The 22,753-nt window shown below is 33.3% G+C and overlaps 1 protein-coding gene across 2 annotated transcripts in view; it reads right to left on the bottom strand.

Moving 5' to 3' along the window:
• Positions 1 to 537: 537 nt before the first annotated feature.
• The window catches only part of LOC127843178 (uncharacterized), a 26,822-nt gene continuing 4,606 nt past the window's right edge, over positions 538 to 22,753 (bottom strand). The window contains exons 3-9 of one of the 2 annotated variants that reach the window (XM_052373041.1): positions 16,302 to 16,505; positions 10,824 to 10,961; positions 10,231 to 10,368; positions 9,581 to 9,718; positions 6,566 to 6,713; positions 5,697 to 5,806; positions 538 to 4,820 (exon numbers count right to left, since the gene is read on the bottom strand). In XM_052373041.1, coding sequence (XP_052229001.1) covers positions 4,741 to 4,820; positions 5,697 to 5,806; positions 6,566 to 6,713; positions 9,581 to 9,718; positions 10,231 to 10,368; positions 10,824 to 10,961; positions 16,302 to 16,505 — 956 coding nt within the window. In that variant the 3' untranslated portion in view covers positions 538 to 4,740. The remainder of the gene's footprint in view (positions 4,821 to 5,696; positions 5,807 to 6,565; positions 6,714 to 9,580; positions 9,719 to 10,230; positions 10,369 to 10,823; positions 10,962 to 16,301; positions 16,506 to 22,753) is intronic. The other variant, XM_052373042.1, reaches the window with a different exon arrangement.

Below are 22,753 nucleotides of genomic sequence, written 5' to 3'. Positions count from 1 at the left end.
TAAACGTGTACCAAAAGTACAATAGGCATTTTTATTTGATCAAAAGATAGTAAAAAAGACACCTATGTGGGTCACCAGATAAAAATTAAGCCTCAATCAGTGAAAGTATACAGAGTTTTGCGAGTTTTGGAAAACGATATCTTTCGAAAACATCACTAAACCAAACGTCGTTTTCAGAAATGGGTGACGTGCATAAAATCCATTTTTTTCTTGGTTTTCTTATGCTCTCATATCTTTAACAAATAACAAATAAAACTTGTTTCACTCTTTGTTGTATTTTAAACTTAAACATAATATTGTCTTAAATTTCAAACGTGCGTCTCAATTGCAACAGCTTATCATCTTGTATATACATAACTATACAATTAATGTAGAGTCATAACCCATCTAAAGCCATCTCTGCAAAAAGTAGCCTCTAGTCATGCTGTAGTTAATTGTAAGTCATAACATGATTTGTTCCCTGATTGAACCCCTGATCTACTGCTGGGTTCTATTAGGCTGTATCAGATCATATAACATCTAAGGGTCAAACGTGGCAATTTTGTACAGATCTATTTTCAATAGTTCAGACATTCTCTACAATAAACGCAATCACATGCAATCAATGGTTCATCAGGCTCAACAAACATAATTTAATAATGCACCTATATGTATGATAGTTATACATTAGTATTATTTAAAGCACAAACATATCATATTAGTTTACACTGTGTATGTAGTGTCAATAAAATAATTTACCACTGGAAATACATATTACCTCATACTTACTAATACATATTGCATTAATTTTAAAGTACATTCAATCTATACATAAAACCTAAAGAGAGTAAAACAAGAGCTCACACAAAATACTGATTATACAGCTAAAGCAAATAGTCGGCAGCATACATAGATGAAAATCGTTTAATTAATTTAAGAGGAGTAATACTACTTATCAATACATAATGCATTATTTCTAACATACATTTGGCAAACAAAACTAAGAGGGCGTAAACAGGAACTCACACACTAATACTAATTACACAGGATTTCATTCACATACAAAATCAAAAACAGCAGCAATTTACATTTTTCAGCTATTTAATGGGTAAAAATACATGAAATGGGTTTATACATGTTCGTTGATCTAACTAAAAATGCGGCATGGACAAAAACACTTAGTTTTTTAACACTGATTCAATATCGGAAGATATTAATTCTAAGAAATTTTGCATATTTTGGTCTGTTTCTGTAATTTAAAGTTATATATTAACATCTTAAGTCTGTCTACAAGTTGCATTCAATTACAAAATGATATTCGTCTTCTAGACGATTACAAACAATACATGTCCTATGCTCAACAGGTGTTAGGTTGGGCTTAGACCATCTGCCACTTTCTATTCTCAATCTATGAGAGGATAATCGAAACCTAGTAAGGCTAAATCTGTACGTTTTAATATTGCATAATACTAAATATGGTTGAAGCTGAAAGGATGCTATATTCCTATAAAAAAGAGTTCTGATAGAGTTAACCAATCGGCCGTTCCAATTTTGGTAAAAATTATCTTTAAGTCGTTGTTGAATAGCTCCTAGAAATACAGTATCGTTACCGACATCCTGGAAATACCAGGCATTGTAAAAACCAAGTTATAGTATCAAGGAATAATATGCTCAGTAGTCAGTTGTACTGTATTTATATAAATATAATTTCAAGTTGTAGCAGTTATTATGATCTTCAAGTTAAGAACATCACAATCGCGATTGTATCATACCCTACTTGCTCCATTAACACATATAATTGTACATGCATCTAATACGGTAGAACTTTCTATTTAGAAATTCAGATCAAGTAATTTAAAAGTTTAGTCCCAACCGTCAACGTTAGCACACGAAGTAAGTAATCTTGTCTGAACTTGAGAGAAGTCTGTTGAAGACCACGAAACAGATATGAAAGTAATAAATCGGACCATATTGCAACCCAGTGCGTAACAATTAGAAGACACGTATAGAAAAGGAATATTAATAGTATTTGGAGGAAACGTTCATATTTTTAATGTTAACATAATTCGACCTTCAGAGGCTGTAATCAGGAGTTTTTTTGTTATGCTAATGGGACATATAGACGATCTTTCTGGTACATAGGTTATTTGAAAAAATATCTGTAAATATAGATTTATTACCCATTCGAAAGTTTAATACTTTTTATAGATCACCATATTTCGCCATGTACTGTGTTTAAAACCTTTCCCAGTATCATTTTAATAGAGTTCCACTACTAAAAGCAGTACATTAACATGTGTAATATTGAGTCGGGCATCATGCATTTGCATTTATGTTTTAATTATCAATTACGTTTATTAAAATAATGAACCTCGTGTCAAAGTTAACCCGCCTGTTCGTTAACAATGTAAACATAGACACTGTTATCACTTAACCTAAATCACATCTACTTTTAACACTATTTCACATGTGAGCGTTGCCATTTTGTAAAATTTTTCCTTCCAAATTACTTAAAACTTTTTTCAATTAATATTGGCAGATTGTGTCTGTATTTTTTTTATGAATGACTGGTGGAACATATGCGTATAGGCGTTCGTCTATTCCTATTGCAGAACATACTAACGGCTGATTTATCCCAAATGTCTTTTTCGTCCGATATGTTAAAGGTGATTAAAGAATCTTTTACAAAGGTGTAATCTCAATGTCGACTAAACACTGTCGGGTAAGAATGGAAATATATCATTAAAGGGGAATTATTTCTTGTTTATATTATATCAAGTGTGTTTGGTTGTCATGTTTAAATTGTTTAAGCGTAATAGTATAATTATTACCTTCAATTAATGAGTGTACTGTTTTTACAAAAGCTTAGACAAACGTGTTTCATTAATAGCTATATAGTTACTCCATGAACATAATGAAAACAACAGGTTGGTTAATATCTGAGACCCAAACCATCGATTGCATCACAGAGACACCTGATTCGCTGATATATATGTGTTATTTTTTCCTAATCGTTCACATAAGGTATACCTGACGAAGGTATTGTACAAGAGAAGACCATTAATCACTTACTTACATAATTTAGAATGATGCAATATATTGTGTGTTACATGAAAACATCTGTTAAATATGGGTATTAATGCACAGATATGAAGAAAAAATGTCATTTATACACGATTTTAAAAACGTAGGGACGACCTCACGCAACCACATAGCTCAATCGATGACGTTCATACACATTGACGCCTTAAAGTGATATTATGGGCATTTTTCACTGTTGAATTGAGCTGAAAAGAATTAACAGGTCAAAACAGTTAGTTAAAATGTGGTTACTGACCAATTATCTGCAAATCATCTTGCTACCAGTTGTTTATAAAAATATGTTTTATATTCGATATTTTACATGACTCACACAGTCCTCTAAGCCGAAATGATCCGTAAAATAAAATTGTGTCTTTGTGTCGTATGAACGAATCTGCACTAAAACTAAAGTTAGGTTCACATCGTCAATGCATGATGAGATGTCAAACAAAAGTACTGTTGATATTCAAATGCGTTATTTTTCTCTTTTCGGGATATTGTTTAAATATGTTGATGCTGCATTAATAAATATAAGTGTATATGAAGTGAAAACACCAAAAATAAACAACGGTTGCGATAGACACCTATAAACTGTTAGATGCCCATAATATCACTTTAAACTAAAGCTAGAAGCACACACAAGGAAACGAAAATGACATGCTAAACGCACAAGAAGTAATATTATACACATAAAATTAATATATATGGTGACATGTTTACAAACATCGAAAAAAAGTGTAAACTTGCATATAATTGCTTCTAGAAATTAAACGTTGTATATTTTTTGTAATTGTGTATTTTTTATTTCAGGGTTAGTATGTGTAATACATTATTCAGCTACTCAATATATTTTGTAAACAACTGAATTATACAAATTAGAAACGCTTGTCAACATATTATATATCTTAAAACATGATGAACTATTTTATATACACACAAAGAGCGACTGATAAAGCAAAATAATTGGTAATCGAAAGTTATTCATAATTACAACACCATGCAACGGGAATATAGAAAATGGAATAAACTAAATTATGAAGCATTTACAATAAGATGATAAATTATACATGTTACCATGCGTTTAATATTTATGTACATGTCTACGCACAAGCACTTATACAAAATAAGTACTGTATAGTATAGGCAATTATTTGTATTGGTTTGATTATTTCAATTTTACGTTATTGTTTCATGTATATGTATCTAGTAAACACACACATTTTGAAAACTGGTATGCACATTTGTATTTTATATGTTAATGTATACAATGTAACAAGTATTATTATTGAAAAATAACATTCCACAAAATATATGACCGCAAATAAGGCGCACTTGTTGATGACATTATTGGTAATTATTTTCACAAATTAATAGGGTATATGAATGACATATCATATAATGACATCACTAAGTGCATTGTCGTGTTTTTTGTACATACATGTACTTTGGTTTTACAAATGGTTGCTACTTATCTTCCAAACGTTTCGCATTATGTTGCGTTATATAAGCTAGTTTTCGGAGAGTACGTTATGACACAATATCCTAGATCTAGTAAACTGTTAACAATATGATATCATAACTGCATGATTATTGTAAGATTTAAGTAACTTTAACAAGATATTTAAATGTTACGATGACTCATTAACGAAAAAAAAAGTTATACAAATGTTAACATAGGGATCAGAAACGTCTGCAAGTATTATTTGCACTGACCACTCGCTGAAACGGAGTTTGTTTACATTCGGTTGTCGATTGTTCAACTGAAATAACAACACGTAATTATTCTTAATATAAACATTCTTAATATTAAATAATGCATTTTTGGCATCTTATATATATATATATAATCTTCGATATTGAACCATGTTTTGCGCGAAAGTAGTTTAAACAATTTTTAGACGCACATGCATGCATGTCATTTTTTTTTATAATTCGACCAATCAGTTTCCCAAGAATAACTACATTTTTCGTTTTTTAATCTGTTTTGTTTTCCGTTGTGTCCATTTTAATTACAATTCTTTCTTTTTTGCCAAGTATGAGGTTTAAGGCACTGAAATCCAGATAAAACCCCAAATGTTATGCATTGCGTTGATAAATTCAAGATGGTGACCCCTTTTGTGTGTATTGTGTATTTAAAGCATCTGAGTGTTGTGTCTCATGATTTCGTCATGTGCTTGACCGATTTGCAACTTGTAAATTCCCGTAAATTCAAGACCACCTGGTGATGATTTTTGTTCTCTCTTGTTGGTGCATCTGAAGGTCCACTTTGTTTATATTATATTTTTATGATAGTGTTGTTCGTCTCTGCGTGTTTGTAGAACTTATTGACTCATTACCTTACAATTCATTTCAATAATGTTGTGTTTTCGTTGTATGTTATTACTACAATTAAATATACTTATGCTTTCTCGCTAAAGTTGTTTTCGTCCTGTTTTTTTGTATAGCTTAATTTAGCAATCTAATACGTATATAACATATTTATAATTAAAACAATGTGGATATTTAAATTTATGGTACATGTACCAATATGATTTGCATGTTATCAACTTTGGAGTTCTTAATTATTTATGTTCACAAAAATATGAGTACTATCTACTTGAAAATACAGGGTATTAAGACACTGGTGTTATACTCACTGGTTTGAATTTGAAGGCATTCATAGTGGTCAGGGTTCATAAATTTTCGTGACAAATCATCGTACGTGTGAGAAGTCGATTCTCTGTTAGAACGAGTTCCTCCAGCAGATCTTTATATGAAATACACAAACTAAAAAAGTTTGAATTTAAAAAGTGTGTGTACATGGATTGCACTTCAATGTTATACTCGAATGGTTCTTAAACCATTTATACATTATCGACAATTCACATCAAAGTAAATACACATGTGCACATAAGAAGCTTTGAGCTACTTGCGATTTGTAATGAAAATATATCACGACCGCAAACGATAAATCATATACAGCTAGTGGCTTCAAGTTTAGCACATCTCATAATGAACAAGCATTGCTTATAGATAAGTAACAAGGAAATTTACATACACATATGTTTATATTATCAAAAGATTACACATGAATATATATATATATATATATATATATATATATATATATATATATATATATATATATATAATTTAAGACCTATGTCAACGTTATTCGATATTTGTAACGCGTCTGTAGAGGAAAAGTTCGTTCGGTTTATATTTGTATGATGATTGCAAAGTTATATCATTGTATTTATAGCTTTGATTTTATAGTTAATTATTTCAGCACAGTTTACATGAATGTGTATTGACTAAAAGAATTCATTTGTATAAATAATAGTTTCGTTAAAATTAACAAAAAGTGCAGTATTAGGATAAAATTATATGGTTGGTATTTTTATACCAAAAATACTTATATAAATATTTTAAAATGTATCTGACTGGTTTAAATCGCAATATTTCTACATGTATTTGATTGATTGATCTGGCTACTTTCTCACACTAATTGCATTGATTTACTTACTGTCGAAGCATGCGTCTGGTGTACATCACAATTACAACTATTACAGCCGCTACAACAACTCCAAGAACCGTAGACACAGCTATAAAGGCGTTGTAATACCTGTCACAATTGCTTTCCGGAGGCTCTAGTGTAGCAATAGATATATTATCTGCAACAAACATATGATCTTTAAAATGTTCTGATAAACAGAACGTCATAGAGAGATTTTAAAAAACGCAATAATTACAATATGTATAAATACATCGATAAAAATGCTTGCTATTTATCACTAGTGTATACCGTCGAGGCGGTATTGTTATTGTGTTCGCCTAATGACCGTGAGGTCAGGAGTTCGTTCCCCACTGTGGGAGAGTTATTTACTTCTCCCCAAAAGGCACCAAACACTGGTTCTAGGCTCAAGAAAAGTACTCGAGAGGTTTACAAATATTCCGGAGGCTTTCATGAAATCGAATTAATTTACTTAGTTTTAAACAAAAATAAGAGTATTCCAGAATTTTATTGTAAAAAAATTAACAACAGCATGTAATTCCAATAATACTACTTGTACTAGTAGTAGAAGTGGTAGAAGTGTTGTTGTTGCTGTAATTGTAGTAGATGTTATTATTGTAGTCGCACTAGTAGTATTAGTAGTATAAGTAGTAGTAACAGTAGTAGCTATAATAGTAATAGAAGTAAGAGAAGTAGTAGTAGTAGTAGTAGTAGTAGTAGTAGAAGTAGTAGTAGTAGTAGTAGTAGTAGTAGAAGTAGTAGTAGTAGTAGTAGTAGTAGTAGTAGTAGTAGTAGTAGTAAATGTTGTTATTGCTGTAATTGTAGTAGTTGTTATTATTGTAGTCGCAGTAGTTGTATTATTAGTAGTAGTAACAGTAGTAGTAGTAGTAAAAGTATTAGAAGTAGTAGTAGTAGTAGTTGTTGTTGTTGTTGTTGTAGCTGGAGTAGTAGTAGTTGTAGTAGTAGTTGATGTAGTAGTAGTTGTAGTAGTAGTAGTGGTAGTAGAAATTGTAGTAGTAGAAGTAGTAGTAGTAGTAGTAGTAGTAGTACTAGTAGTAGTAGTAGTAGTAGTAGTAGTAGTAGTAGTAGTAGTAGTAGCAGTAGTAGTAGTCGTAGTAGTAGTAGTAGTAGTAGTGGAAGTAGTAGTTGTAGTAGTAGTACTAGTAGAAGTAGAAGTAGTAGTAGTAGTAGTAGTAGTAGTAGTAGTAGTAGTAGTAGTAGTAGTAGTAGTAGTAGTAGTAGTAGTAGTGCTGGTGGTAGTAGAATTAGTAGTCGTCGTCCTCGTCGTAGTCGTCGTAGTCGTAGTAGTAGTAGTAGTAGTAGTAGTAGTAGTAGTAGTAGTAGTAGTCGTAGTAGTAGTAGTCGTCGTAGTAGTCGTACCGTCGTCGTCGTAGTAGTAGTCGTCGTCGTCGTAGTCGTCGTAGTCGTCGTAGTAGTCGTAGTAGTAGTAGTCGTCGTCGTCGTCGTCGTAGTCGTGTGGTCGTCGTCGTCGTCGTCGTAGGCGCCGCCGCCGTAGTAGTCGTCGTCGTCGAAGTAGTCGTAGTCGTCGGCCTCGTCGTCGTCGTTGTCGTCGTCGTCGTAGTCGTCGCCGTCGTCGTCGTCGTCGTCGTAGTCGTCGTCGTCGTAGTAGTAGTCGTAGTAGTCGTAGTAGTCGTAGTAGTCGTAGTCGTAGTAGTAGTAGTCGTCGTCGTAGTCGTCGTCGTCGTCGTCGTCGTCGTCGTCGTCGTCGTCGTCGTCGTGTCGTAGTAGTCGTCGTCGTAGTCGTCGCCGCCGCCGCCGTCGTCGTCGTCGTCGTCGCCGTCGTCGTCGTCGTCGGCCTCGTCGTCGTCGTTGTCGTCGTCGTCGTCGTCGTCGCCGTCGTCGTCGTAGTCGTCGTCGTAGTCGTCGTCGTCGTCGTCGTCGTCGTCGTCGTCGTCGTCGTAGTAGTAGTAGTTAGTAGTGTAGTAGTAGTAATATTGCTGTAATGTAGTAGTGTTATATTGTAGTCGCTAGTAGTTGTATTAAGTAAGTAGTAGTAACAGTAGTAGTAGTAGTAAAAGTATTAGAAGTAGTAGTTAGTAGTAGTTAGTTGTTGTTGTTTTTGTTGTTGTTAGCTGTAGTAGTAGTATTTGTAGTAGTAGTTGATGTAGTAGTAGTTAGTTGTAGTAGTAGTTAGAGTGGTAGTAGAAATTGTAGTAGTAGTAGTATAGTAGTAGTAGTAGTAGTCGTAGTAGTAGTATAGTAGTAGTAGTAGTAGTAGTAGTAGTAGTAGTAGTAGTAGTAGTAGTAGTAGTAGTCGTAGTAGTAGTGAGTAGTACGTAGTAGTAGTAGTAGTAGTAGTAGTAGATGTAGAAGTAGTAGTAGTAGTAGTAGTAGTAGTAGTAGTAGTAGTAGTAGTAGTAGTAGTAGTCAGTAGTAGTAGTAGTAGTAGTAGTAGTAGTGATGGTGGTAGTAGAAGTAGTAGTAGTAGTAGTCGTAGTAGTCGTAGTAGTCGTAGTAGTAGTAGTCGTAGTAGTAGTCGTAGTAGTCGTAGTCGTAGTCGTCGTAGTCGTAGTCGTCGTCGTAGTAGTAGTCGTAGTCGTCGTCGTCGTCGTAGTAGTAGTAGTCGTCGTAGTCGTAGTAGTCGTCGTCGTCGTCGTCGTAGTAGTCGTCGTCGTCGTCGTGGTAGTCGTCGTAGTAGTAGTAGCCGCCGAAGAAGCCGTCGTAGTAGTCGTAGTAGTAGAAGTCGTAGTCGTAGTAGGCCTCGTCGTCGTCGTAGTCGTAGTAGTCGTCGTAGTCGTCGTCGTCGTCGTAGTAGTAGTCGTCGTAGTCGTCGTCGTAGTAGTAGTAGTCGGCTTCGTAGTCGTCGTAATAGTAGTAGTCGTCGTACTCGTAGTCGCCGTAGTAGTAGTGGTAGTCGTAGTCGTTGTAGTCGTAGTCGTAGTCGTAGTCGTAGTAGTCGTAGTCGTAGTCGTAGTAGTAGTGTAGTAGTAGTAGTAGTAGTAGTAGTAGTAGTAGTAGTAGTAGTAGAAGTAGTAGTAGAAGAAGAAACCGCATATTGTTACATACCTACGCTGCAGTTTTCATGCACCCATCCAGCTGCACATTGATCATTGGGACAGGAACCATCCATATTATGACATGCTACATTGTTGAGACAATGGCATATTGAAGAACAGTTAGCACCATACGTGCCGGGGTAGCAGGCTGTAATCAAAAACGTCTATTCAGCTTTTCTAAATCAAAACTTCAAAGCTGGAAGACTGCGATTTTTTCATAACTTAAGTTTAACATCCAGACAAGATATATGGACCGTTTTAAGTCAACTGGTTTTTCATGAATAATGTAAATACCTTTAATAATGTAAATTATTCATTAAAAGTGTTTAAAATATTATTTCATATAGACATATTATTTATAATGTTGATGTTAAACGATTCTGATTTGCGCTGTAGTAAGTTTTCTTCTTGACTATTTATATTGAAGACAATGGAACAGTTCATTTTAATCGCTAGTATAAAATTCGAACAGACTACTTATATGAGTTTATAATTACTACACCTACATTTCTCGGACAGTCTTGAAAGAAAAAATTAACAAGCAGACATAAACAAAGCATAAATATTCAATAAAAAATGTAACCTCGTTTTGACCATACCAATTAAAAATTGTTATTAATCACGAGTCAATTAACAGAAAATCCGCATGTTGTTACGTACCTATGCTACAGTTTTCATGCGTCCAGCCAGCTGCGCATTGGTTATTGGGACAGTCACCGTCAACATGGTTGCATGTTGCATTATTGAGACAATGACAAATATTGGAGCAGTTAGAACCAAAAGTGCCGGGTTTGCAGGCTGTAAATAAAAGAACTGGGGTAACAGCTATTATCAACCAAAACGGTGAACGCGGAGAAACTTCGGCTTGACATAACTTTACTTCAATAACAGTATTTCGTCATGACTAATGTTTGAAATTTGTGTAATACATACATGACAAATTGTTGACATTAAATTTCAGTTAAATTTTACATTTATAATGTTGATTTTTAACTACGCTGATTTGCACTGTGGTGCGTTTCTTTCCTGGCTTATTTTTATTAAAGACAATACAACAGTTCATTTCATAAAAATAATTAAATAGGCTAATTATAAACGTTTTTATTAACTACGCCTCATTACACTGACTTAGTTTTCTATGAAACACATTCTTACTAACAGTTTTAAACAGAGAATAAGTTTTCACATTTAATTTGTTTACATGATCATTCATCATGAGTCAATTAGATGAAAAACCGCACGTTGTAACATACCTACGCTACAGTTGTCATGGGTCCATCCAGCTGCGCATTTGTTATTGAGACAGCTACCGTCAACCTTGTTACAGGTGCCATTATTGAGACAATGACAAATATTCGAGCAGTTAGAACCAAATGTGCCGGGTTTGCAGGCTGTAATCATTAATTGTAAATTTATCTATGATCAATCAAAGCAATGGAAGCTAATACACTGCGGCTTGTCATAACTTAAGCTATAGAACAAACCAATTGGTAACATATTATTTCAGAAAAAACAACATTACGTTGACAATTTTGATGTTAAGCGATTTTGTTTGGCGCTGTGGTAAGTATTTTCGGGCTAGTTATATTTAAGATAAAAAAGAGATTATTTTTCAGGAACTCTTTACCGTTCAACTGACTAATTGTATATGTTTTTACAGAATGCACCTATATTACTCGGATATTGTTCTTGAACACAGTTCAGCAAGAAGTATAAAACATTCATTTATGTTGATATTAAATATGTCATATTTATAACAATACAATTGTTTGTCATGTGTTTATATTATGCTTCATCACGAGTCAAATAGATAAAAAAAACTGCATGTTGTTACGTGCCTACGCTACAGATGTCATGCGCCCAGCCAGCTGCGCATTGGTTTTTCAAGCAGCCACCGTCAACATTGTTACAAGTTACATTATTGAGACAATTACAATCATTGGAGCAGTTAAAACCAAACTGGATGGTTGCAAACTGTACATAGAAAACTCCAATTTAGCTATTATAAATCGAAACTTTGAACGCTTAAATAATGTGGCTTGCCATAAGTTGAGCTTTTCATCATTTCAATACATAAGGCGAGTTTCAAGAAAACTAGCTCTTCATGGTTACTAGTTCAAATACGGGTAATGGATACATGACAAGCTGATAACTTATTTTTCAGTGAAACATTTTATTAATAGTGTTGCTTTTAAACCAGTGCATAGTATATCATGTTTCTGGCTCTGTATAATATAAACAATGAAACAGTTTTTTTTCTAATCGCTCCCTAAAACATAGTTCAACAGCCTTATCGTGTACATTTTTAAAAACTACACCTGCATTACACAGACATGTTTAAAAAGAACACATTCGAACAAGGAGTTATAAATAAGGTATAAACTGTCACATTAAATCATGAATATGTGTGACAAACAAAATTGAGTTTTATAATTCAGATATAGTAAATTAGATGAGAAACCGCATGTTATTACGTATCTACACTTAAATTGTCATGGGTCCATCCAGCTGCGCATTTGTTATTAGGACAGCTACCGTCAATATGGTTACAAGTTACATTATTGAGACAGTGGCACATATTGGAGCAGTTAGAACCAAACGGTCCAGGGTTGCAGACTGTAAGCATAAAATGTCCATTCATTAAAGCGGGTATATACGATTTTTTTATATGTGTTTAATTGTAATATATTGATAAAATATGTCACAATAACACAAAATAGGCAAGACAAATCATACATTAAAGCCGAATTTCATAAAATGCAGCAAAGACAAATTAGCGCCCCGAGCCGATTGTGACGTACATATTTTCCTACAATAACCGAAGCATTCGTCTTTGTATTATGATTGGAGTTAGTGTTCGTGTGACGTATGAATAGATATCGTTGCAGGAATTAAAATAAACCGTTAAACTAAGTTTAGATTCACATCGTACATGTATGATATACATGCTGGCGAATTCGGCTGTACAGCCGTTTTCAATTTCAGAATTAAATATCTGGCTTATTTCGCATTTTTCGACACATGTTCTCCTTAACTTTTATTTTAATTTATATTGAAACATATATATATAATAAGTTTTTTACACATTTTATATTGCTTCATAAATATTTGACAAAATCGTATATACCCGCTTCAACGCTTACTATGGTATATACTGCGGCTTGTAATTACTTGCGATTAACATCAAATCAATTTATATTGCGATTTTCAAGAAAACTATTTTTTTCGTGAATGATGGTTTACATTGGGGAAATTTATTTATACCAAGTTGACAATATATTGATTCTGATTATAATTGCATTGATAATGGTGTTTGACGGTTCTGATTTGCGCTGTGGTCAGTTTTTCTCCTAGGACGGCGTGTTATATTAAAAATAATAAAACATGGGAGATCACAGTGCAATATCGAATAATCTACATGTTTTGACTTGCGGTAATATTGACCCCCAGCTGTCGCCGCAGTCGTAAAACGATACGTTTAACAATTTTAGCACATCTGCAAAATTATACGAACTATTTGGTGTTATATTCCTAAATTCGCCCCAAAGCCTAACAACTGCAGTGCATTTTTAGGGTATCACGCACGCAACTAGTTTTAAATCCATCGGTCGCAATCTTTCTTATGATAAAGTAATCCTTATGTAGGATAGGTCATTTTAGTATGTGTTATAGGTATATGTGTCTTAGTATCATATATAAGTGTTTATAACCCTTGGCGTGTGTGCATTCATTCTTCATCTAATTCGGTGTATGTCCAGGAATGTTATGATATATTTTACGTGTTTTGCTCATTCTAAATCATAGATATGCAATCAACAAAAATTCTTTTTGTTAGCACTCTCAACAAACGTACATATAAGTGGAAATATGTGATCATGATGTCTTAAGCATATGTACTGTCGTAAAACAAACATAATTTACTACCTAAAAATACTACTTTTATTTCACTCTTCTTTCAACCTGGTTACAAAGTCTGAATTTACATATTTCACATATACTAGTACACTCTATATACTTTAAGTCTTTTCCATAATATATACTCGAACATCGAGAATGTGTTTGATTTATTCCATTACCCACCACAAGACATTTGGCTCTACAACGAAACAATACGACTACACCCTGCTTTGAGAACCACCCATCTACGAGTGCGGACCACGTGTTAATCATTAACGGAGCAGTGTAGGTCAAGTTACCTCGGAAGCCGGGGTTTGAGGAAAACCTTGCCGTGTCGTGAGGTGTATCCTCATCAACAGCTGTCTTTGAATTTATTATGAAATGTTTTTCATCGAACTTATTAGTTTTTGTTGTAGCATTGCAATTCCCATCGAAAAAGGTCTTAGGAATTTGGGATCCGTGCTTGTGATTTTCTGTGGGCGTTTGTTGACACAACTCGACCATAAAAAAGTGTTTGACCGTGTCTTTTACTAGACAGCTGGAGGATTGTATTGTGTCTGGATGTCGTGTTTATTTTGTGAGTTCTTTTGATGAAATTGGATTTTGGATGAACACATGTGTTGCTTATAAATATCTATTTGCATTAATTTATTCAATTGTTCGACTATAAGCATACTGCACCAATTAAGTGTGCATTGAATTGTAAATTGTCTTTTTGGTATACATGTAGGATGTAAACAACCGAAATTAAATTCGTTCTGCATCTACATTGTTTTGTAACCGGGTTTATAACCGTTTATTTCACTTACTTTATGTTTACGTTTGTAAGTCTTTTTTATTGATTGACATACCTTTATTGCCACTTCTTGGCATAAAAAAATCACAAATTCATATCTTTTAGGTTAAATATTTATAGGAAAATAACTTTGATTCTAGACACAAATGCCTGTGAAATTAAAAAAGGAAACAATTGTAAACAAAATTAAGAGATAGGTCTTACATACAAATGGATCACAATTTATATCGAAAAAAAGATAGGTAGCAACTATTAAGTGTGATTTCTTTATCAGTCTATTGGCTATTGATAAAAGTCAAAATCTGTCTTAGAAAGCTACTCCTAAACAATTAAAACAATATATGGAGGTTCGTTCAAAAGCTGGTGTTTATACAGTTCTTTTTATCCCATCATCAATGCTTTTTTAAGTTATCCGTGGCACAAGTGGCAATAACTCCAATTTAACCGAGCTGCATAAGTTCACATGCTTATTAATAGGTTTGATTTACTCGTGAGTCACTTAATTTTTTTTAAAGTAAACATTACTAAGGTTGTATCAGAAATCTGCCAAATCCGACTATGCTTAAGCGGAAATTCACGCGTTTTCTTTAAATGTTTCTGAAGTTCTAGCCTTCTGGTAGCAATGCCTTTTTTATTATGCGCGACACAAAATAAAAACTGCAAATATTTGAACAAAAGGACCACAGCTCTGGTTTTGTAGAAATCAGTCGAACCATATCATAAAAGCGCTTAACTTCACATGCTTTTTAATTAGTGAATTATGCTCTCTGAGACAGGAATTTGTTTTTGAGTTATGCTCTACATGTAACTTAAAACTGTTAGAGGCCATATCTTCGGTAACGCTGTTAACACAGGACAAACAAAGGTGCCCATGTTCACATGCGTGTATATATGATTGTAATGGTTTATCCCACAAGCAGCAAAATGTTTTATAGGTTTCGTGCGGCAAAAAAGGACCGGCTTAAGGAAGTGGGCACATACGGACGGACAAGGGCAAACCAATATGCTCTCTCTCTCTCTCTCAAGTTGTGGTATAAACCATATAAATAAATACATATTATGTAACATAGTAGAACACATACTAAACTGTATGACCTGAAATAGTATTTATTTATATAGACAACGCGATGCATAAATAAGACTCGAAAGTACTAGGTCTATGTTAGTGGGATGATCATTAAACAACTAAACATTAAGGCGTTTAATAACATCTCGGTTGAAAAAACTGCTCTACTGAATACTCTGCTGCAATATCTTTTGTGCCATTTTATATTTCAACCAGATACACAGATCCTGTCATTGAAACAATTCAAAAGGTTTCAGATATTCTAAACAACACAATACTAGTTAAAAGGATTATGAACTTGATAACAATAAAACAAAATGAATAACACGGTGATACTAAGCATAAATACCGTTTGTTTGTTGTTATCAACATTATCATCATTATTACCCATATATGTGTAAGTATTCAAACATTATTTTTGTCTTGTTTATTTGTAGACATCAAACAGCTTATCGGAAATGCGAATTCAAGCCATTTGATTACTATGACACTCATAAGCGCAAAGTCTTCAAAACAAAAAAGCTAAATTTTCATTTGTTTACATAAACATAAACTTGATTAAAAAATAAACACAACGATAATTGATAAAGGATACATGAACAATGTTTAAACGTTCATATATATTTATCACGATCGGAAAAGCCAAATAACCAAAAGTATATTTGATACCCGTTTAGTCATGTTAAGTTAAAATATTTCGATTTAAGAAAAGTATCTTAAAAAAAACAACGAATGCTCTCCGAGTTTTAATCTGTTGAATAAGCAAATTCAAATATAGAATCAGTTGATTGTACAGTAATTATTCGCGGATATATAAATTATTTTCAATCAGTTTCAACGGTGAATAAATCATGTAACTGATTGCGCGGTCATAGCAATACACGAAACATTTTGCGTATTGAAACAAAACAAAATAAAATGTTCAAATATTATAATAATTCAAAAGAAACATTGACCTTCCAATCACGTTACCTGCTTGTTGGTACATCATAATCTCGCAAATTGTCATATGTGAACTTGTTGCCATGCCACCCGAAACTCGTACAACATCTAATTCGCGTGGAGGAGCCAGTATAGTCTGCGCAACAGTTCCGTTTTTCATAGTGAACGCTTCGTCCACAAGAGATTGATTCAGTCTTCCCAGTGACAATGTTATGTTGTCAAATTGTAAATACTCTGCAAAACAACAAGTAACCATACGTATACACTACATTTTTTTGATAGACAAAACTATTTTATTTGAATAATCATTGTCCCTTGAAGTAACCAACATAATATCAAAATTGACACAGTTTATATCATAATAAACTACAGTTTGGTTGCCAGTAACGGATCACTTCCGGTACATCGAAGAAACCAATGCACAATGTCTAAAATATATTAATAGATCGTTATTCACAAAATAATGTTTTTTCAAATAAAAATATTATTCACAATAAGAATTTAAACATTTTTTGTTTTGCAAAATAAAGTTTCAGCATGTTGACATCGGCCAGGATTACCCCATTAGCGGACCATTTTCTCCAGTATATAATCACGTGACATTTGAATGTAGGGGGCATGTCAAAACACCAGAAAATGACAAACATCAGCTGATATTTTAACAATTGCATGGAAATAGACGAAAATAAACGTTAAACCTACAGAAAGCACGTTTTTCAAATGCAATATTAAGCACATACCCTAAGCTTTGATCAAAGCATAAGTATTACGTGTTTGCCTTCAATGAACATTAAATTCAGCATTTAAACAAAGTGACAAGCTGTTGTTTTTCAGCAATTGACAATCTGTTGTTTTACAGCAATATGTGTTATACACAAAGACTTGATACAAACATAGGATTTTAGTTATCCAATACAAAATAAATAGTAATAAAAACTTTAAACAAAGCTACACACTGTTGTTGAGCACAGACATTAAATCTGCATAGATAAATAAACTGTTACAATATAGTAAAGCAATAATTCACGTTCCTTCTCAATTTTCATGCATGTGCCATCCATGGTTTCAAGCAACTGTCCGTAGTTTACTTAAGATCACTTCAATATCAATATCTGTGAAAACACAATCACATGGCAAGACAAAACATCCACCACCTTCCTGATCTTTAGCTGGCCACGGGGAAAAACTTGGCCACTGGGTCTCGTGTAATTTTCACTTATTTTATTTTTAAGTTTGTTAGTCTGTTTTGTTGGCATACAAAATCACAAATTCATATCTTTTAGGTTAAATATTTATAGGAAAATAACTTTGATTCTAGACACAAATGCCTGTGAAATTGAAAAAGGAAACAATTGTAAACTAAATTAAGAGATAGGTCTTTCTTACAAATGGATCACAATTTATATCGAAAAAGAGATAGGTAGCAACTATTTAGTGTGATTTTTTTATCAGTCTATTGGCTATTGATAAAAGTCAAAATCTGTCGTAGAAAGCTACGCCTAAACATTTAAAACTATTTATGGAGGTTCGTTTAAAAGCTGGGGTTTAGAAAATCTTTTCCGATCAATAACATGTCAACGAATTGACCGATTGGCTTAATTTTTTTTATGTGCTTTGACTTTGGAATAGTTAATTACCCTTATCGAAATTGACATCTCGCTGGACGATGATTGCTCCGCCCACTTACTCACATGGCCTAGCGGTTAGAAAACCTAGACAAGCTAACACCAAAGTGGGTTATTTGCCTATAGATTGCTTATTGATTTGGCGATTTTTCGGATGATTTTTATGGACATTTTTTACACCCTATAACACTGGTAAAAGAGGTTTGTGTCACATGTTTATTATGCAAATGCAAACCATATTAGTTTATAAAGAACATTATCTATGTATAACGGGTATTTCGGTACTTGAAACACGCTCCCAAACGCTTGCGCCCTTAGCAAAATCTAACCTGTTACTACGTGTAATGGTGGTATTAGTAATAAATTAATACCTCTAAACTGGTATTTACCCATGTTTTTTACGAAAATACTAACGAAACATTTTGTGCACATGCATTTGACACGAATAGCGCTTTATAACTGGAATTTCGTTTTACACGCTTTCTGACGCCGAGCGGGTACAGAAATACATCAAGGTACATGTATTATGTATTAAAGTGCAGACCAACAAAACGGTGGGATCGATACGGTTTTATTAAAATAGTCACATAAAATAGTTTTCGCTTGTTTCTGACATAAAAAGTGAAAATTGTAGATATTAAATTCCTCTAATTTCTCTATGTGGAGCTACATGCACTACTATGTTAGAAATACACATATTTGTAATTAAAAGCTTTACATTTGTAATTAAAAGCCCTGTTACATTTATTTTTTCAGAAACCTTTATTTTTTGAATTTAAGAGAAATATGATAACCTACAAGTTGTGTATTTAAAGGAGCAGTTCATCTTTGTAGATTTCTTTCTCTAATTGTTCGCATATTGTAACTTCATATGCAATAACTGAAACCACAAACTGAGTATGAATTGATTCTTTTGCAGTAAAATTGCCACATACATGTATAACAGAACATAGTTGATGGACAACTACCTGTACATGTACCATTAAGACATAGCCCAGGGTAAACAAACATCGTTGTTTGTTAGTGTTCACTGATTTCATCTTCAATGTGGCGTCTTTGATAACCACTGTGGTATAGGATCGAATTTAACATTTAACCCTTTATCACTAAGATACTTCTTTTCGTTTGTGTAGTCCCTAAGAAAGTTACATTTAATTAAATACCTTTCTTACTAAATTCAAGTTGTTAAGACTTCATTTCCAACCCTTAGATACTGATGAGCAGCAAACAGCATAAAACCTTAACAGACTGCCAGTTACTCGCAGGCTGTTCCGGTTTTATGCTGTTTACACATTTTCACTTTGCTTCTGATTGTGGTATAGGGTCGAATTTGACATTTAAGCTCCTCAGATCATAAATAAATTTAATAATTGCAGCTTGAAAATACATCACACACTAAGTTTACCGATTATTGGTTTATACTTTTATTGTAAAATTAGCAAATGGTTACATAGTCTGATTGATTTCAAATGTATACAAATAGATAGGTTGACTAAAGTATGTGAATGTGTTTCAATTTTAAAATCAACTCTTACTTTATTTAGAACTATATGCACACTATGATAGTATTGTTATATTGAATAGTAACAATTCAATTTGTGGTTTCAAAATTCACCAAAAATTCAAATTTCATATTACATGTTTTGTCAGATTTTGCAACATAAGAATGGCAAAATATTCAACATAGTTTTTCACTTGATTATAATGCTTTGAAATTTTGAACAATCATCTTTCAAAAAAAACTAGAGGAAAGTTATCACTAAGAAAGTAAGGAATTTAATTGCACTTGATAAAAGTGCAGTCATTTTTACTGACTTGTCTCATTGTATAGTCCAATTATTCATAAGAACTTGACAAGGAAAGTATATTTCATTGTATAGTCCAATTATTCATTAGCACCGGACGAGGAAAGTATATTTACAATAACAATTAACACCACTCCCATTGTGTGTGCTATATATGTACTGGTTATTGGCCGGTACAATAAAACCGAGAGAAATAATGCAAAATTATATTTTGCTGCAGACATACTGTATGGTGTCTAATAACTAATGCTATTTACAAGAAGTATATAGGGGTGTAAAATTCATATGACGACTCGTCTGACACGGGTAATTTAACGGGTAATTTTACCATTGTACAAGTCACAATTTCCTGTCAACCAGTCTGCTGACAACTGCAATATTGATCTATTAAAACGATCAAAAATGTTTTAATATAATGTTTTAATTTTTAATTTTATCGCTTGAGAGATGTGAAAGTAGATTATCGCTAATCAATCCTGTGCAGAATGATCGACCAAGTGACTCGAATAAACATCCTTTAAATCTTTGCCTTCTGAGGTGAAACTAAATAGGAAACCAATTCATTTCAACTTAGAGTGTTTAAATTAAAAGAAAATAAAAAGATGCAAATATGTAAAGTATTGTCAGCTTTATTATGACTATTTCCTGGCAAAAACATGCAACACAATATTTTGCACTTTAAACACCACGTCAAAATAATAATGCAAATAAAAATGAAAGTTTGTATATTTGTAGCACAGAGAACATTGAAATATATGGTGGCATGTAATTAGCATAAAAATATATATTTATTTATGAACACACATGAAGACCTTAAGATGAGTCCTCACATGCCAACATGAAGAAAATAATCATTTGGATGTCTCATCAATGCAACAGTAAAGATTGGTTAACAGATGTGTAGTGCATGTTACAAAACTTCATCTTGTATGATTCGAAATGTTTTTTTCTGCATCAAAAAAATAAAAAGTTTCTCTATATCTATCTACATGTACATAAACCTTATTTACACCGTTTCTTAATATTTCATTTCCTATTTTTCGAACACAATAAACGGAACTCGAATAAATAAGAACTCGGCATTCGGCTTGTCTGGAAAATGGCGGACATGTCGTTAGCAGCCGGCGCGGACGATTTGTCAATAGCTGATTGGTAGATCACTATTTAGATAAGAACCTGATTGACAGTTGGCGAAATGTCAATTGGGGTCAGCAGATTAAAACTTAAGATCACTGTCACAATTAGTGTGAAAATCGTTTCCAATTAATAACTCGTCAACGCATTGACCGATTGGCTTGATACTTCACATGTGCATTGGCCTTGGCAGTAGATATACCTATATTAAAAATGGGGTCACTAGTTCAAGGCCCTGTTGTTGTTCTTTTTTTTGCGAGGGGGGGGGGGGCATGTGATCCGACCACGGAACTCTTGTTTCATTAGTAAACTGATTATAAAGCGAGACAAGTAATATCATCATGTGTATTTATGTACACCAAAATCAATCGTTGAACTGCGTAAAAGGGAATGTTTGAATGACACGCAGATGTTTTAAGCAGAAGTTTAGATGCAGGAGTTGTCTTCTCAGAAGAAAAACTAATGGTCGTAGCCTAATTTTTGAAAGAACCACTCTTGGATGACTGAAAGTCAAAACAAATTACCATTTTTTAAGCATATAACATTACATTGTAAAATAATTTCCATTATTATTATTTTTGATTGTTTTATTTTTGTTTATTCTTTAAGTTTACATTTGTGTAATATAGTTTTTAATAGGTTTTTGTTGTATTATGTAAATGAATTGAAAAATGATTGATGAATAAATAACTTTAAATTTGTACCAGTTTTGTGAACGTTTTTTAACGTATTTCCTGAAAATTAAAAAGTATGAAATATAAATTGAGTTGAATGAATTTATAAAATAATTATTCAGTTAATATGCTCAGTGAATCAAGATAACTTAATAATTAATAATTTCCCAAATTTACTAAATCTGTATTCAAAATTTGGTAATAACTGGACAATGTTTAGTATTTAACATTGAAACCGTACAAACTTTTCGTAAAAATACAATTTTGACATCAAAAATGAAGTTTGAGATGACCCCATCATTCATCAACTTTTCCCGCCATATTGCCGAACGGTATTCGCTACTGGCGACTTCACTTGGGTTTCAAAAAGTGCATGCAAAAACCGTTAAACAGCAGCTTATGTGATACATTTTATTTTAATGTATTGTTTCATAACTTACCTTTCGAATGACAATAGGATGTTGATGGAAACAATCAAATGAAATTAACTGTAAGCGTTTTTTCAAATTCTCATTACCCAAAACGAGGCTCACTTTGTAAACACGTTGCGTACATGTTGATATGCACTCCACTTTATAAAAATAACAAGGTCATCACTGGGAAAAGAAAATATACATTTTAAGAGAAAATGGTTATACTCGTTGAAAAAAAAGTTTGATCAGTAATTTTATAGGGGTAAGAACAATAGAATGATCGTTTCCGAAAAATGATCCGCCACTGGGGAAGATCCGTTACTCGCGACCAAACTGTATCGTTGTTCAATCGTATCCATTTAACACTGTTTAACATTGATTAATTAATTAAACAGAGCCATCCGATCGTTTCTAGGCGTCCATAAACATCCGTCGGACGTTGCTACCAATGGCGATACTGGATGGTAAGCGCTCACAATGCGACATCACCTAAAATGCTCCTATGGGACCGTCTCATCAAAATGTCAAATGCTAGAATTGCAAAGAAAGTATGTGGGATTACGCAAACAGCCAAGTGTGGTGTTTGACGTGAAAAGTGTTTTTAGCAATCACATTTAGTCGATTTGCATACGTCTAAATTCGTGAGCCATCTGTCGCTGGATAATGTTTGGTGCCATGCTAAGAAGACATTTACACGTACATATGATGCCAAATGGAAACAATGTCTCGTATCACAACCAAAGCTCGGGAATTACCGGCGAATTACTACCATGGCACTTGAGATCTTACATTGTTGAAATAAGACACCTTGCCGCTGAGGATTGAAACTGG

Source organism: Dreissena polymorpha, chromosome 8 (genome assembly GCF_020536995.1).
Source record: "Dreissena polymorpha isolate Duluth1 chromosome 8, UMN_Dpol_1.0, whole genome shotgun sequence".
Classification (NCBI taxonomy): Eukaryota; Metazoa; Mollusca; class Bivalvia; order Myida; family Dreissenidae; genus Dreissena; species Dreissena polymorpha.
Note: the sequence above shows the minus strand (reverse complement) of the source record. Positions and strands in the feature narration are given on the sequence as shown.